This window comes from Oncorhynchus clarkii, chromosome 2, assembly GCF_045791955.1.
Source record: "Oncorhynchus clarkii lewisi isolate Uvic-CL-2024 chromosome 2, UVic_Ocla_1.0, whole genome shotgun sequence".
NCBI lineage: Eukaryota > Metazoa > Chordata > Actinopteri > Salmoniformes > Salmonidae > Oncorhynchus > Oncorhynchus clarkii.
The window spans coordinates 75,673,119-75,689,453 of record NC_092148.1 but is presented as its reverse complement, the minus strand read 5'-3'; the positions used below and the strand labels follow the sequence as shown (position 1 = coordinate 75,689,453).

Here is a 16,335-nt window from a genome sequence, read left to right as displayed (position 1 = left end):
ACTAGTTTTTGTTAGTGTTGCAGATTTGACTGAGCTGGCTACAATGTAAAATGTGTTGGTGGTGAACACTGCATTCAGTCTCGGCGCTTCGAGGGCAAGAGTGCAGTGTTTTCTTATGGACCTCGAAATGGGGAAATTGACTTGCCCAAGAAGAACCAGTTATGCCAGATTTTAAAGTAGATTTACAGTTAACCGTAGTTTCGTTAACTTGGAAAGTAGACTGACAACTGAGTGCGTTTCATTTTAGCTTGAGATATGCCTAGTTATTGAAATGTACAATTCCATGGTAACAGTGATGCTGAGATGTAATTTTAAAATGTATTCTAGACAACCAAATATTGCAAAGCTAAACAAACCATAACTCTATGCACAATAACGGCTTTGCAACCTTTGGTTTTTGTTTGACATTTTAAAGGGACAAATATGAGTCATCAAATTGTTAGATGGAATTAACCACATCTAATCGTAGCATGGCGCTGATAGGTGGACACCGCGCAGTACGGAGGTCAGCAGGTTGCGGTGCTCGCGGACCACAGTGGTTTGGCGTAGGGAATATGTGTGTTGACAACGGCAACCAGCATGTTCGGCAGGCAACACTCCGGGATATGCGATGCTTGAATGCGAATAGATGAATAACGTTTAAATTGGATTGCTGAAGATTTCTTTGGAGATATTGTGTGCGTGGTTTCTTGTTTCTCTCTTGGCCTAGTAAAGGCACTTGACTTGATCTGGTTAGATCCCCCATTCACACCACCTTTCGTATTTCCTTGGAGCACGGAGATTGCAGAATATATGATGAAGTTTAAACCCAACCAGACGAGGACTTATGATGGTGAAGGTTTTAAGAGACGAGCGGCATGTTTATGCTTCAAGAATGAAAAAGAGGACGAGGTATGGATGGGACACATTAAAATCACGTCACTTCGAGACAGCTACGACTTTTCGTATCACTTTAGAACCTACGCGGCAGGTTAGAAAAATTAACGTAGCAGGATAGGAACATTAAATTACGGTTTGCGAAAATGCTCTCCAAACCTGCTACAAAAAGTCACTTGTATGTAAGTGGCGTAGCTTTAGGGAGTCCCAGGCTGAGAGTCGAGATGATTGGTTAGATATGGGATAGATATTCACATTACTGACTCATCACAAGAACACGGCTTATTTAACCGAGTTCAAATGACAAGTTCCTTAAGATTTTGTCTACCTCTTGTGACAAATTCCTAAGTCAAATCAAATATTATTTGTCACATGGGCGGAATAAAACAGGTGTAGACTACGGTGAAATGCTTACTTACGAGCATATTTTCCAACAAAAATGCAGGAAATGGTAACACAATAAAATAATAACGAGGCTATATGCAAGGAGTACCGGTACCGAGTCAATGTGCAGTACGGGGTAGTTTAGTGTTGAGATAATAGGGGTAAAAGTGACGAGGCAATAAGGATAGATAATAAACAGTAGCAGCAGTATATATGGAGAGTGTGTGTGTGCATAAAGTCAGTGCAGCAAAAAAAAAGGGGGTCAATGCAAATAGTCTGGGTAGCCATTTGATTAACTGTTAAGCAGACTTATGGCTTGGGGGTAGAAGCTGTACAGGAGCCTTTTGTTCCCAGACTTGGCACCCTGGTACCGTTTGCCGTATGATAGCAGAGAGAACAGGCTATGGCTTGGGTGGCTGGAATCTTTGACACTTTTTATGGCCTTTTGACATCGCCTGGTATAGAGGTCCTGGATGGCAGGGAGCTCGGCCCCAGTGATGTACTAGGTTGTACGCTCTGTAGCACCTTACGGTCGGATGCTAAGCAGTTGCCTTACCAAGTGGTGATGCTGCCAGTCAATATGCTCTCAATGGTGCAGCTGTATACCTTTTTGAGGATCTGTGGGCCCATGCCAAATTTTTTCAGCCTCCCGAGGGGGAAGAGGTATTTTTGTGCCCTCTTTTCACGACTGTTGGAGTGTTTGGACCACGATAGGTCCTTAGTGATGTGGACACTGAGGAACTTGAAGCTCTCGACCTGCTCCTTCGATGTGAATGGGGGCGTGCTCAGCCCTGCGTTTCCAGTAGTCCGCGATCAGCTCCTCTGTCTTGCTGACGTTGAGGGAGAGGTTGTTCTGGCACCACACTACCAGGTCTCTGACCACCTACCCATAGGCTGTCTCATCGTCGTAGGTATTACAGACTAGGTCAGGGAGAGGTTGAAAATGTCAGGTCAGCACATGCTCTGAGTAAGCATCCTGGAAATCCGTTTACAAACCTGTTTAAAAACCTTACTGACATCGGCTACAGAGAGAGTGATCACAGTTGTCAGGAACAGCTGGTGCTCTCATGCATTGTTCAGTGTTGCTTGCCTCGAAGCAAGGCATTTATAGTGTCTTCAGAAATTATTCATACCCCTTGATTTATTCCACATTTTGTGTTACAGCCTGAATTCAAAATTGATTTAAAAACAAATCTACACCCATTTACACACAATACCACAATGGCAAGGTGAAAACATGTTTTTAGAAATTCTTGCAAATTTATTGAAAATGAAATACAGAAATATCTAATTTACATAAGTATTCACACCCCTGGGAGTGAATTTTTAACATTTTACCCATCTACCAATAGGTGCCCTTCTTTATAAGGCATTGGAAAACCTCCTTGATCTTCTGTGTTTGAAATGCACTGCTTAACTGAGGGACCATACAGAGAATTGTACGTGTAGGGTATAGAGATGAGGTAGTCATTCAAAACTCATGCTAAACACTATTACACACAGCGAGTCCATGCAACTTATTATGTGACTTGTTAAGCACATTTTTACTCCTGAACTTATTTAGGCTTGCCATAACAAAAGGGTTGAATACTTATTGACAAATTTTTCATTAATTTGTAAAACATTTTGAAAAAAAGAATTCCACTTTGACATTATTGGGTATTGTGTGTAGACAAGTGACAAAAAAAATCTCAATTGAATCCATTTTAAATTCAGACTGTAACACAACAAAAAGGGGTGTGAATACTTTCTGAAGGCACTGTAGCTCATCTAGTAGGCTCACGTCATTGGGCAGCTCACAGCTAGGTTTCCCTTTGTAATCTGTGATAGTTTGCAAGTCCTGCCACATCCAACAAGCTTCAGAGCCAGTGCAGTAGTATTCGATCTCAGTCGAACAGACGCTTTGCCGGTTTGTCGGAGGGCGTATAGGGATTTATAATAAGGGTCCGGATTAGTGTCCCGCTCCTTGTAAGCAGCAGCTCTAGCCTTTAGCTCAGTGTGGATGTTGCCTGTATGGCTTCTGGTTGGGACAAGTACGTATGGTCAATGTCGGGGTGACATCGTCGATGCACTTATTAATGAAGCCAGTGACTGATGTGTCTAAACTCCTCAATGCCATCAGATAAATCCCAGAACATATTCCAGTCTGTGCTAGTGAAACAGTCCTGTAGCTTATGCATCTCTGTGTGTGGAGTAAAGGTGAACCAGAGTTTCTTCACCTCCAGATAAACTCTCTTCCTTATTATTAGAGATTGTGCACCAGCTGTTGTTAACAAAGAGAAACACACCATCCCCTGTGAGTGAACCCACCACTGCCGTTCTGTCCTGCTGATGGATAGAAAAACCAGCTAGATTTATATTTTCAAAGTCCTTGTTTCGCCATAACTCTGAGAAACATAGGATATTGCAGTTCTTCAGGTCACTTTAATAGGTTATTCTCGAACGGCGCTCATCCAGTTTATTCCAGTGTTTCCTAAACTCCTTTCTGGGGACCCCAAGCGGTGCACGTTTTGGTTTTTGTCCTAGCACTACACAGCTTATTCAAATAATGAATTCATGATCATGCTTTGATTATTTGAATTAGCTGTTAGGTGCTAGGGCAAAAACCAAAACGAGTACCACTTGGGGTCTCCAGGACTGAGTTTGGGAAACGTTGGATTACACGTTTGAAGTTAGAGGCGGTTTATCCAGTCTCCGACGTAGTCTTGTCAGGTATATCCTCCAGTGTTGGGGATTTGGGCCTGGTCTGGGATGAGCAGTATGTCCTTTGCTGCCGGCTCATTGAAGTAGAAATCACATCCAAATCCAGGTTAATGATTGCTGTTCTGATGTCCAGAAGGAAACATTATGTACAAAAAAAGTTAAGATCAGCGCAAGAAAACACACAAAATAGCACAATTGGTCAGGATCCTGTAAAAACTGATTTCTTGGCTGAATTAAGGTTTTATTAAACCTTCAAAAGGAAAACATTTCTCCCTGAGCTTCAGACGCTGTATGGGCCGCTAATACAGGAGTAGTAAAGGACCAGTGCACTACTTTTGTGAATATTTATTTTTCTACAATTTATTGTTTTAAATATTTATTTATTCCGATTTGTCTGGGGTGCTGCATCCCTACTTCCTGTGGCTTTGCGTGGGGAAAACATCCTGAATCTTGTCATTGCCCCGCAGCAAAATGTGCAGTGGGGCAAAAAAGTATTTAGTCAGCCACCAATTTTGCAAGTTCTCCCACTTAAAAAGATGAGAGGCCTGTAATTTTCATCATAGGTACACTTCAACTATGACAGACAAAATGAGGGAAAAAAATCCAGAAAATCACATTGTAGGATTTTTAATGAATTTATTTGCAAATATTGGGGGAAAATAAGAGGGAATAAGAGGGAGAGAGAGTGAGTAATGCATGCTTTGATGCCATCTAGACTTATACATTTCTTTGTAAACACAAGTTTCATTGACATGTGTAAGCTATGCTTACTCAGGGCATGGTTTTAATAAACAAAAACAAATGTGCCCATTTGGAAACAGGGTCAGACTTAGGTTATGTTATTTGGGCATATATTTTACCACCTTTTTAGACCATTGAGGAACAAATAAGCCTACCTACTGTAATTGCATTCTGAAGCTGGTATGCGATTTGTCGTGTTTCATTGCATTGGTATTAAGCTATAATCACTTGCCTCCAAAATATTTAATGATAGCCTTCCTCTTTCTATAAATACTGGCCCATTATGAAATAATGTATTTGCAGTCAGTCAGTCAGTCAGGGTGGTGTTGGCTATTTAATACTAGTCCCTCTAGGCTTCAGCTGTTTTGGTAATATTGTGCAGGTCGCTACCATGTGAGTGACACCACACGTGTTAATGTGATTTCTATGCTGAGGCACCACAAAACACAAAGGCAGCCTGTACTGTATGTACGCAGTACACACACACACACACACACACACACTGTTTAGGACTTAACATGGGACTGAAGTGGTAAGAAAGGGAGCATCTTGGATCATGACTACTCTGCCTGGGGACTGCATTTGATTGGGAGAGCCAGGGGGGCCAAGGGATGAGTGTTACACTGTGCTAAATACCCAGTAACCTGTCAGCTGCAATTTATAGAAACGCTGCGGCAGAGGCACTAGCTGTCCCCTGTCAGATTCCCTTACCCACCTCCTCTCTCTCTGATACACACCCACACAACTCACCCAGTCATTACGCTAACACTTGTATTGGCTCTTGAAACTACCTCTAACTTCCTTCATACTGGACACAGAGACATACAAATGGTATCCACCATAGTTCATCTGGGGAAGTAGATAAAGTGCCTTTGCCAAAATCCCAAAGTATCACTTCAACTATAGAAGACCTTAGCTGCAACGTGTCTGTAAGTTGGCAGGGTGACAGAGTGTATACATGTATTACTCACATTAATACAATGAAGATGTGTGAACACAGGAAATTCCTCCTTAGTGGCATAGATCTCTATTCTCTGAGAACATGCATCTGAGGAGCCATTTTCATTCAGAGATGGGGGCATTAGATGTGTAGCCTTCCACACAGAATGGATTTTACACTTCTTTAAAAGACAGAGACAGTTTTGTTGTAATCAAAGATGCATACCATTTGACTATCAGGAGGAAAAGCAAATGAAATCACTGTGCTTAATTTAGCTCTTTTACCATAAGTAGGTAGCTTGGTTAAGCCAGGCTGAATGCTGCACTCAGTATTGTTTCAGTTCATGTGAAACAACTGTGAAACGTAACCTCTGAAACCTTATGACAACAAGGCCTTCACACTGGTGTGGATTGGATCAGGACTGGTCATTCAGCTGCTCTGCTAAGCTGTTGTGGTTTTCATGCAGAAAGGCAACTGCTGATTCAGTACTTTTGCAGTGTGTTTGTGAGTGTGCTGCCGCCAATGTTCCAGCAAACACCTTAGGCTCTGGGTTTATACAGAGTTAGTGTGGGTGAAACCTCTGTTTCTGTGGCCAATTCTGAAATGTAGTGTCACACATCCTGTTGCACGATAAGTATTTATTTCAATAATCCCGGCCTATAAACAGCAACTCCTTATGATCCTTTAGGTTGTAATTTTATAGTTTGCTAATTCACAATTTCATCTGTCCAAAATTCACTGGGTCTATTTTGGTCACCTGATAGCTCCTTGTAATTTGAATTGAGGGTTATTCTAAGGTTATCTAGGGATAGAAATGACGAGGTCATGTTAAACTGTGTAAAGTTGTCAATAGCCAATCTACAGCATTTCATACGATAATGGTATAATTTTCCAAATGACTCATTCTCAATTTTGTGCAACTCTGGGGTGACTTTCAGCAACATTATCTTAGAGATCAGGCATTATCATTAGCAAGTTCTCTTCAGAATCTCCCAAGCCCAGCCCCACTTTTTGCAAAATATTTGTGCAGGTAGTACAATACTTTTAGCAAATGCTCCTGTCCTGGGTGCTTGATTTGATTGTTTAGTTGGTAATTCATTAGTTCTGGACAATGGTCTACAATGGTCAGTAAAGCTGATGTTAAATCGGTTCTTGATGACAGAAGCTGACTAGGGGCTGGGGGGATGCAGGAGCCAGAGGATGCATGTGCTCTGTGAGCTCACATATGGTGGAGTCATTCCATGTCTTTTCAGCAAGCCATGACACCCACCATCTCAGATTGTTATAAAATAGTTTATGTAGTTAGAAACAGGTAAGGTTGGCATTTCTGAAACATTAAGCTAATTTATTGCACCCAAATTGGACATTTTAATTTATAGGATTCAGATAATATTCAATAAATATAGTACCCATCGTCAGATTTGGATCAAACTTCTTCTTACTAATGAGTAAGACATGGTCAACAGCCATCCACGGACCCCCCACACCCCATGCCATCCCACCCCAACAACCAGTATACAGACTGACTTTTACATTTTAGCAGACGCTCTGCTAAGGGCACATCGACAGATTTTTCACCTGGTCAGCTTGGGGATTCAAATCAGCGATCTTTCGTTTATTGGCCCAATACTGTTAACCGCTAGTATCATTTCTTTGTGTTTGACAAGTAGTATGAAGCTGTGACTTGGAATTTTACTTCTCCATACTATGTCATGTATTCCCTGTGAATCTGGTTTACCACTAGATGCTGCTGGTCCAGCTATACCGTCACACTCATCATTTATTCTGGTCTCTTGTGTTTATTAAATAGATCATAACATTTCCTTTGCAACTTTGGGTATGAATTATTTTTATGAATTGTTAAGTGATTCAAATTCGCAATTCTGTTACCAAATCGGTAACACATTTTTGATTATAATAGTATCCCAATGCCCCAAGGCAGTGATTGGGGACATTTTCAGTTTTTCGGGAAAACGGGTGTCTTGTCTCTCTGTGGTCACTAAAGATCCCATGGCACTCGAGTAAGAGTAGGGGTGTTAACCCTGGTGTCCTGGCTAAATTTCCAATCTGTCCCTTACGCCATCATGGCCACCTAATCATCCCCAGCTTCCAATTGACTCATTCATCCCCCCTCCTCGCCCCTGTAACTATTCCCCAGTTTGTTGCTGTAATTGAGAATGTGTTCTAGTAAAAAATAAAATCCAAAAATGAAATGGATTTACTGCAATTGAATAGGCTACAATGGGAAATTATAGTGCTCACAAACCACAGCTGGGTCACCTGCTAATGTCCTCCAATCCACTGGCATACATGTTATGTTCAGCTCATAACTGTTTTCTTTCTCTTGCTGTCTTCTCTTTCTCTCTAGTTAATGTTACCTATATCTTACTAACACCTACCCATGAGCCCCATCTTTTTCCATTTACTGTAAACAGCATCCGCAACCACTGAGTACTGACCGACACCAGACATCCATGGACATTTAAAAAGTAGATGAAATTTGGTCAGTCCATCCTGGCCTTGATTTTAACATCCACAGAGGACATTTTTTGGGTCGGCCTTGATTTTAACATCCACAGAGGACATTTTTTGGGTCGGCCTTGATTTCAACGTCCACAGAGATTGAGTTTTGGTCCATACTGGCCTTGATTTGGCCCAAACATAGACGTCCATGATTGGTGACCGGACCAAATCTTAACCAATCACAGATGTATATGTTTCACAAATTTGGACAGTGGAGTACAGTGAAGCACAGTAGAGTACATTACAGTACAGAAAAGTAAAGAAGAGTAGAGTATTGTTCAGTACAGTAAAATAGTTACTATGTTGTACTCTACTGTGCTGTACTGTAATGTCCAAACTTGTGAAACATAGACATCTATGATTGGTTCCGAATTTTGTCTACTTTGGGGGCCGAGCTCATTAGAATAATAGCCATTGTGTAGAATAATACCCATATGCAAAGGATAATATTTATTTTTTCTACCTTGGTGTACCTATTCACAATACATCTGAAGAGAAGGACATTCATATCCATAATTCGTCATTTCTGTGTAGTACAGATCAGGGACCCATGATGTAATTATGTTATGGGGTGTAAATCCACTTAATTTACTGTTGTTCAATAACTCAAATATATATTTTTCAAACTCAAGTTGTCATCATAGCTGACACCCTATTATTTCTGCAGACATTTTTTTATCCTAATTCGGAGCAGATATTTAAGAGTTTTTGAAAATGTGGTCGCATAAAAATCTCTTACCAAACTTTGTATCTGCACATATTCCAGTAAATGTATTCAAAGTAGACCTAGTGAATAGAGTTGGTTTGTTAAACTTTGATATCAATGGTTTTTGTTTTGCATACATTTTAAAGTGAAAAATCGGAGTAATAATTCCGTTACTGTGGAATTGCCCCATGTTTATAAACCTGGCCTGGGTGACCATGTGATTGGCACAGAGCTGAGCTGGGGGTTCTTCCAATGGCAGCTTTTCCTGTCACAGACCCACCTCACCCTGGCAGGTGCGGCTGCTGGTGTCAGACGTACAATATACTTTATGTCAATGGGCCGATACCCAGATGAAGGCTGTACTGCTGATCAATGTGTAGGTTAATATAGGATAATAAAGAAGCATTTTCTATCCACATTTCACTGTACTCCTCAATTGAATATCCTGCTGAATATGTTTTAAACTCCCCCACATCAAATGTATGCCTCAATTCATGCATATTTTGTTGAACTGAGAGGTTGTGTAGTTAAGTATCTGCCTGGACAAGAAACTAGAGGCTTGCGAGCCGGATTCTTCCCACAAACCACTATTTGAGTATCATTGGTTTATTTTGACCCATTCCAGGTGTTGCTGGTGAGCAGCAGTCGGCACCCGGACCAGTGGATTGTACCAGGAGGAGGGATGGAGCCTGAGGAGGAGCCGTGTGGAGCAGCAGTCAGAGAGGTGTACGAAGAGGTGAGAACCCCCCCATAGAAATGTTATTATCCTAATCATCTATCTGTAATGCACCAAGTTAGAGAGACAGTTTTCTTGATAAATTAGTAACACTTATAGATTTGAAGTGGAGATATAGTTTCAAAATGTTCTAGATTGAGCATGATGTAAACTGCACAGACATCCAGTTTAGTTAATGGTTTAGTGCAGGGTTCCACAGCTGGCGACTGTTCTTATTTACCCCTCCAAGTTTTCTCAGCAATTTTTTAAATTAAATACTATTAAATACCAATCAAAAGTTTGCACACGTCTCCACATTCAAGGGTTTTTCTTTATTCTTTACAATAATATTAGTGAAGACATCAAAACTAAGAAATAACACATATGGAATCATGTAGTAACCAAAAAAACATTAACCAAATCAAAATATATTTCAGATTCTTCAAAGAAGCCACCCTTTGCCTTAATTACAGCTTTGCACACTCTTGGCATTCTCTCAACCAGCTTCATGAGGTTGTACATTTCAATTAACAGGTGTGCCTTGTTGTTAAAAGTTCATTTGTGGAATTTCTTTCCTCCAAAACTTCTTGACGCTACCCATCCCGGTACCGGGATAATTGTCATCAGCAACCGCTGAATAGCATAGCGCCAGTCAAATAATATTACTAAAAAATATTCATATTCATGAAATCACAAGTGCAATATTGCAAAACACAGCTTAGCCTTTTGTTAATCCACCTGTCGTTTCAGATTTTGAAATTATGCTTTACAGCGAAAGCAATCCAAGCGTTTGTGTAAGTTTATCGATAGCATAACATTATGTACACTAAGCATTAAGTAGCTAGGTCACGAAAATCAGAAAAGCAATCAAAAAAAATGGTTTACCTTTGAGGATCTTAGGATTTTTTCACTCACGAGACTCCCAATTACAACAACAAATGTTCCTTTTGTTCCATAAAGATTATTTTTATACCCAAAATACCGGCGTTTGTTTGTCGCGTTATGTTCAGAAATCCACAGGAAAGAGCGGTCACGACAACACAGACGTATATTCCAAATAATATCCATAATGTCCACAAAAACATGTCAAACGTTTTTTATAATCAATCCTCAAGTTGTTTTTAAAATGTATATTCGATAATATATCAACCGAGTGTGTAGCTTTTTCAATAACAGCGGGAGAAACAATGGCCGCTTTACTCAGTTGCGCAAAACTCGCTCTGAGAGCCCCCACCTATCAACTTAAGCAATGTGATCCTTCACGCTCATTTTTCAAAATAAAATCCTGAAACTATGTTCGAAGACTGTTGAGACCTTAGGGAAGCCATAGAAAAAGGAATCTGGTTGATATCCCTTTAAATGGAGGATAGGCATGCATAGGAACAGAAACGTTTCAAAATAAGAGGCACTTCCTGATTGGATTTTCCTCAGGCTTTCGCCTGCAATATCAGTTATGTTATACTCACAGACAATATTTTTGTAGTTTTGGAAACTTTAGAGTGTTTTCTATTAAATCTGACAATTATATGCATATTCTAGTTTCTGGGGCTGAGAAATAGGCAGTTTCAAATGGGTACGGTTTTTAGCCAAAATGAAAATACTGCCCCCTACACACAAAAGGTTAATGCATTTGAGCCAATCAGTTGTGTTGTGACAAGGTAGGGGTGATATACAGAAGATAGCTCTATTTGGTGAAAGACCAAGTCCATATTATGGCAAGAACAGCTCAAATATGCAAAGCGCAATGACAGTCTATCATTACTTTAAGACGTGAAGGTCAGTCAATCCAGAGCATTTCAAGAACTTTGACAGTTTTTTCAAGTGCAGTCGCAAAAACCTTCAAGCTCTATGATGAAACTGAAAAGGAAGACCCAGAGTTACCTCTGCTGCAGAGGATAATTTCATTAGAGTTACCAGCCTCAGATTGCAGCCCAAATAAATGCTTCATAGAGTTCAAGTAACAGACACATCTCAACATCAACTGTTTAGAGGGGACAGTGTGAATCAGGCCTCGAATTGCTGCAAAGAAACCACTACTAAAGGACACCAATAATAAGAAGAGACTTGCTTGAGCCAAGAAACACGAGCAATGGACATTAGACCGGTGGAAATCTGTCATTTGGTCTGATGACTCCAAATAAAAAATAAAAAAGTCCAACCACCATGTCTTTGTGAGACGAGAAGTAGGTGAATGGATGATCGCTGCATTTGTAGTTCCCACCGTGAAGCGTATATGAGAAGGTGTGACTGTGTGGGGGTGCTTTGCTGTTGACACTGTCAGTGATTTATTTAGAATTCAAGGCACACTTAACCTGCATTCTGCAGCAATATGCCATCCCATCTGGTTTGGGCTTAGTGGTACTATCATTTGAATTTCGAAATGACAATGACCAAAAGCACCTCCAGGCTGTGTAAGGGTTATTTGATTAAAAAGGAGAGTGATGAAGTGCTGCATCAGATGACCTGGCCTCCACAATCACCCGACCTCAACCCAATTGAGGTGGTTTGGGATGAGTTGGACCGCAGAGTGACGGAAAAGCAGCCAACAAGTGCTCAGCATATGTTGGAACTCCTTCAAGACTGTTGGAAAAGCATTCCTCATGAAGCTGGTTGAGAGAATGCCAAGAGTGTGCAAAGCTGTCATCAAGGCAAAGGTTGGCTACTTTGAAGAATCTCAAATATAAACTATATTTTGATTTGTTTGACACATTTTTTGGTTACTACATGATTCCGTATGCGTTATTTCATAGTTTCGATGTCTCCACTATTATTTTACAATGTAGAAAATATTACAAATAAGAAAAACCCTTATATGAGTAAGTGTGTTTTTTGACTGGTACTGTGTGTACAGTGGGGAGAACAAGTATGTGATACACTGCCGATTTTGCAGGTTTTCCTACTTACAAGGCATGTAGTGGTCTGTGATTTTTATCATAGGTACAGTTCAACTGTGAGAGACGGAATCTAAAACAAAAATCCAGAAAATCATATATTGTATGATTTTTAAGTAATTAGAGTGAGTGCCTCTCCTGCCTTGTGCCTCTAGAAAGACAGAAAAAAAGGAGACATAATTCCATTCGTAAATACTGTTGCTTTAGGATTGGAATAGAGGACTCCTATACATTTACAAAAGTCAGGTCCAAAACCAGGGAGAGAAAAGAGAAAAGCCCACTCTACCCTATCAAATACCTTCTCAGCATCTAAAGAGACAGCAGTGGTAGGAACTATATTTGAGCGGTTTAACCACATGAGATGTAAGAGCTTCCTCATATTATCAGTTCAGGTCCTGTTCTTAATAAATCCTACTTGGTCACTATGTATAATATTAGGTAGTGAATTCTCTAAGCGTATCGCAAGGGTCTTAGTAAGAATCTTGCAATCCACATTAAGGAGGCTGATAGCTCTAAAATTCCCTGGTTCTGTAGTATCTCTATCCTTCTTAGGAATCAGTGATATCAAAGCCTCATTAAAGGTGTCTGGAAGGGAGCCATTTTTAAATGCCTCTTGGTAAACTACTGTAAATACAGGTACAAGAATGTCAATATACTTTTTATAGTATTCTACAAAAATTCCATTCAGACCAGGTGGTTTCCCTGCTTTCATAGATACAGTGAGATGGTGTCTCTAACCTCCTCTTATGTTATAGTACAGTCCAGGTCCTCTACCTGGCTATCTGATAATCTAGGTAATTATATACCAGACAAAAAAGTATCCATATCTGTGGGGCTCGCTGAAAAAGAGGATATATAAATCTTCATAAAAATGTGGACATAAAAGACTGTAAAAAAGTTTTGTAACTGTTCCCAAGTATTTTCATGCATAATCGGGACACATGATTGTATACAAATGTAAGCAAGGTTTGAAATTATTATGTTTTTAATCACAAATTATATCTGCAATCAATTTGCAGTCTACAAATATTTGTTTATTATGTTCCGACTCCCCGACAATCCACTCAAGAAACAATTGTCCCTTGGCTGAATCTAGTTGATGATCCCTGGTTTAATGAAAGAAGTGACAACCTGTTCCCTTTTAGTTTGGACTGGAGTGGATGTTCTGCCGTGTTCTGCCACAGGGAGTCGTGTTGACAGCTGTGAGGAATTGAGCGGTGACATTTAGAGGCAGTGTCCAGTTACCCACGTCTTCCTCCTCCCTGAATAGGGTTAAATGAGTCGCTCCCCAACACAGGCTGTTAGGAGCTCATAACTCAAATGGTCCTCCCACTGTAATACCCTTCTGTCAAGTTCAACACATCCCCTCCAAAGAACCACGTAATGGAAGTTTAATTGAGGTTTAATACAGTGCCTTGCGAAAGTATTCGGCCCCCTTGAACTTTGCGACCTTTTGCCACATTTCAGGCTTCAAACATAAAGATATAAAACTGTATTTCTTTGTGAAGAATCAACAACAAGTGGGACACAATCATGAAGTGGAACGACATTTATTGGATATTTCAAACTTTTTTAACAAATCAAAAACTGAAAAATTGGGCGTGCAAAATTATTCAGCCCCTTTACTTTCAGTGCAGCAAACTCTCTCCAGAAGTTCAGTGAGGATCTCTGAATGATCCAATGTTGACCTAAATGACTAATGATGATAAATACAATCCACCTGTGTGTAATCAAGTCTCCGTATAAATGCACCTGCACTGTGATAGTCTCAGAGGTCCGTTAAAAGCGCAGAGAGCATCATGAAGAACAAGGAACACACCAGGCAGGTCCGAGATACTGTTGTGAAGAAGTTTAAAGCCGGATTTGGATACAAAAAGATTTCCCAAGCTTTAAACATCCCAGGGAGCACTGTGCAAGCGATAATATTGAAATGGAAGGAGTATCAGACCACTGCAAATCTACCAAGACCTGGCCGTCCCTCTAAACTTTCAGCTCATACAAGGAGAAGACTGATCAGAGATGCAGCCAAGAGGCCCATGATCACTCTGGATGAACTGCAGAGATCTACAGCTGAGGTGGGAGACCATAGGACAACAATCAGTCGTATATTGCACAAATCTGGCCTTTATGGAAGAGTGGCAAGAAGAAAGCCATTTCTTAAAGATATCCATAAAAAGTGTTGTTTAAAGTTTGCCACAAGCCACCTGGGAGACACACCAAACATGTGGAAGAAGGTGCTCTGGTCAGATGAAACCAAAATTGAACTTTTTGGCAACAATGCAAAACGTTATGTTTGGCGTAAAAGCAACACAGCTCATCACCCTGAACACACAATCCCCACTGTCAAACATGGTGGTGGCAGCATCATGGTTTGGGCCTGCTTTTCTTCAGCAGGGACAGGGAAGATGGTTAAAATTGATGGGAAGATGGATGGAGCCAAATACAGGACCATTCTGGATGAAAACCTGATGGAGTCTGCAAAAGACCTGAGACTGGGACGGAGATTTGTCTTCCAACAAGACAATGATCCAAAACATAAAGCAAAATCTACAATGGAATGGTTAAAAAATAAACATATCCAGGTGTTAGAATGGCCAAGTCAAAGTCCAGACCTGAATCCAATCGAGAATCTGTGGAAAGAACTGAAAACTGCTGTTCACAAATGCTCTCCATCCAACCTCACTGAGCTCGAGCTGTTTTGCAAGGAGGAATGGGAAAACATTTCAGTCTCTCGATGTGCAAAACTGATAGAGACATACCCCAAGCGACTTACAGCTGTAATCGCAGCAAAAGGTGGCGCTACAAAGTATTAACTTAAGGGGGCTGAATAATTTTGCACGCCCAATTTTTCAGTTTTTGATTTGTTAAAAAAGTTTGAAATATCCAATAAATGTCGTTCCACTTCATGATTGTGTCCCACTTGTTGTTGATTCTTCACAAAAAATACAGTTTTATATCTTTATGTTTGAAGCCTGAAATGTGTCAAAAGGTCGCAAAGTTCAAGGGGGCCGAATACTTTCGCAAGGCACTGTATGTGCATGAGTGTCAGATTATTTCAATTTTATCACATAAATCAGTTTTATAATGTATATCCACGCGGTGGCTAAATATATACAATAAATTCAAATATAAGACTTTTCCCCCTGTTGAGCCCCCCCCCCCCCCCAAAAAAAAAAAACAAACCATATTGGGATTATCCCATCATAGAGCTGAAGTGTGTTGGTAGGGGCTTGTGTTTGTCATATGACCATGTGGTCCTGGTAACCTGGCCCCAGCCAGGCAGACCTAGGAGAGATGCAGGAACTTAAACCTGAATTACGTCTCTCTCCCAGGATCATGTGAACAGAGCCATGGGCTCCAGTCCTGGAATGTTGCAAGGTGTTAACAGTCTCTCCCAATACAGTCAGCGGCCGGGTACAATAATCTTTTAATATTTTTTCTCATGCATATATCACAAACCTTTATATCCTAGTGCAGTGCTTCTCAAACTGTGGGGAAGGGGAGGGGGAAGTCATTCAGGCTTTCAACCTAGTCTTGGAAGTTGTAATAGGTGAATGCACAAATTGGGTAGTGCATCATCAGTTTTCCTCTTGTCATTGCAGACCTCAGATAATTATTTCTAACTTGTCAGAAATGTCTAGATCATCTAACCCATGTCAGCTAATGTTTTTTAGTTCGTTTTTTTTGCCCATTGATTTTATTTCCCAATAATGGAAGGGAGGCCCCGAGTGAAAGAGTTTGGGATCGGACAGTATGATATCCACATGAACAGTATGATGAGTTGTGAAATGGCTCCACGGCTTCCCAGCAGCCATTTCATGTTGCCTGCTTTTTACCACAAATGGTTTGACAATCA

The 16,335-nt window shown here is 40.5% G+C and overlaps 1 protein-coding gene across 1 annotated transcript in view; it reads left to right on the top strand.

Moving 5' to 3' along the window:
• The first annotated feature begins 76 nt into the window (after positions 1–76).
• Positions 77–16,335, top strand: part of LOC139382488 (diphosphoinositol polyphosphate phosphohydrolase 3-beta-like) — a 30,729-nt gene continuing 14,470 nt past the window's right edge. The window contains exons 1-2 of the mRNA XM_071126568.1: positions 77–891; positions 9,499–9,609. Coding sequence (XP_070982669.1) covers positions 793–891; positions 9,499–9,609 — 210 coding nt within the window. The 5' untranslated portion in view covers positions 77–792. The remainder of the gene's footprint in view (positions 892–9,498; positions 9,610–16,335) is intronic.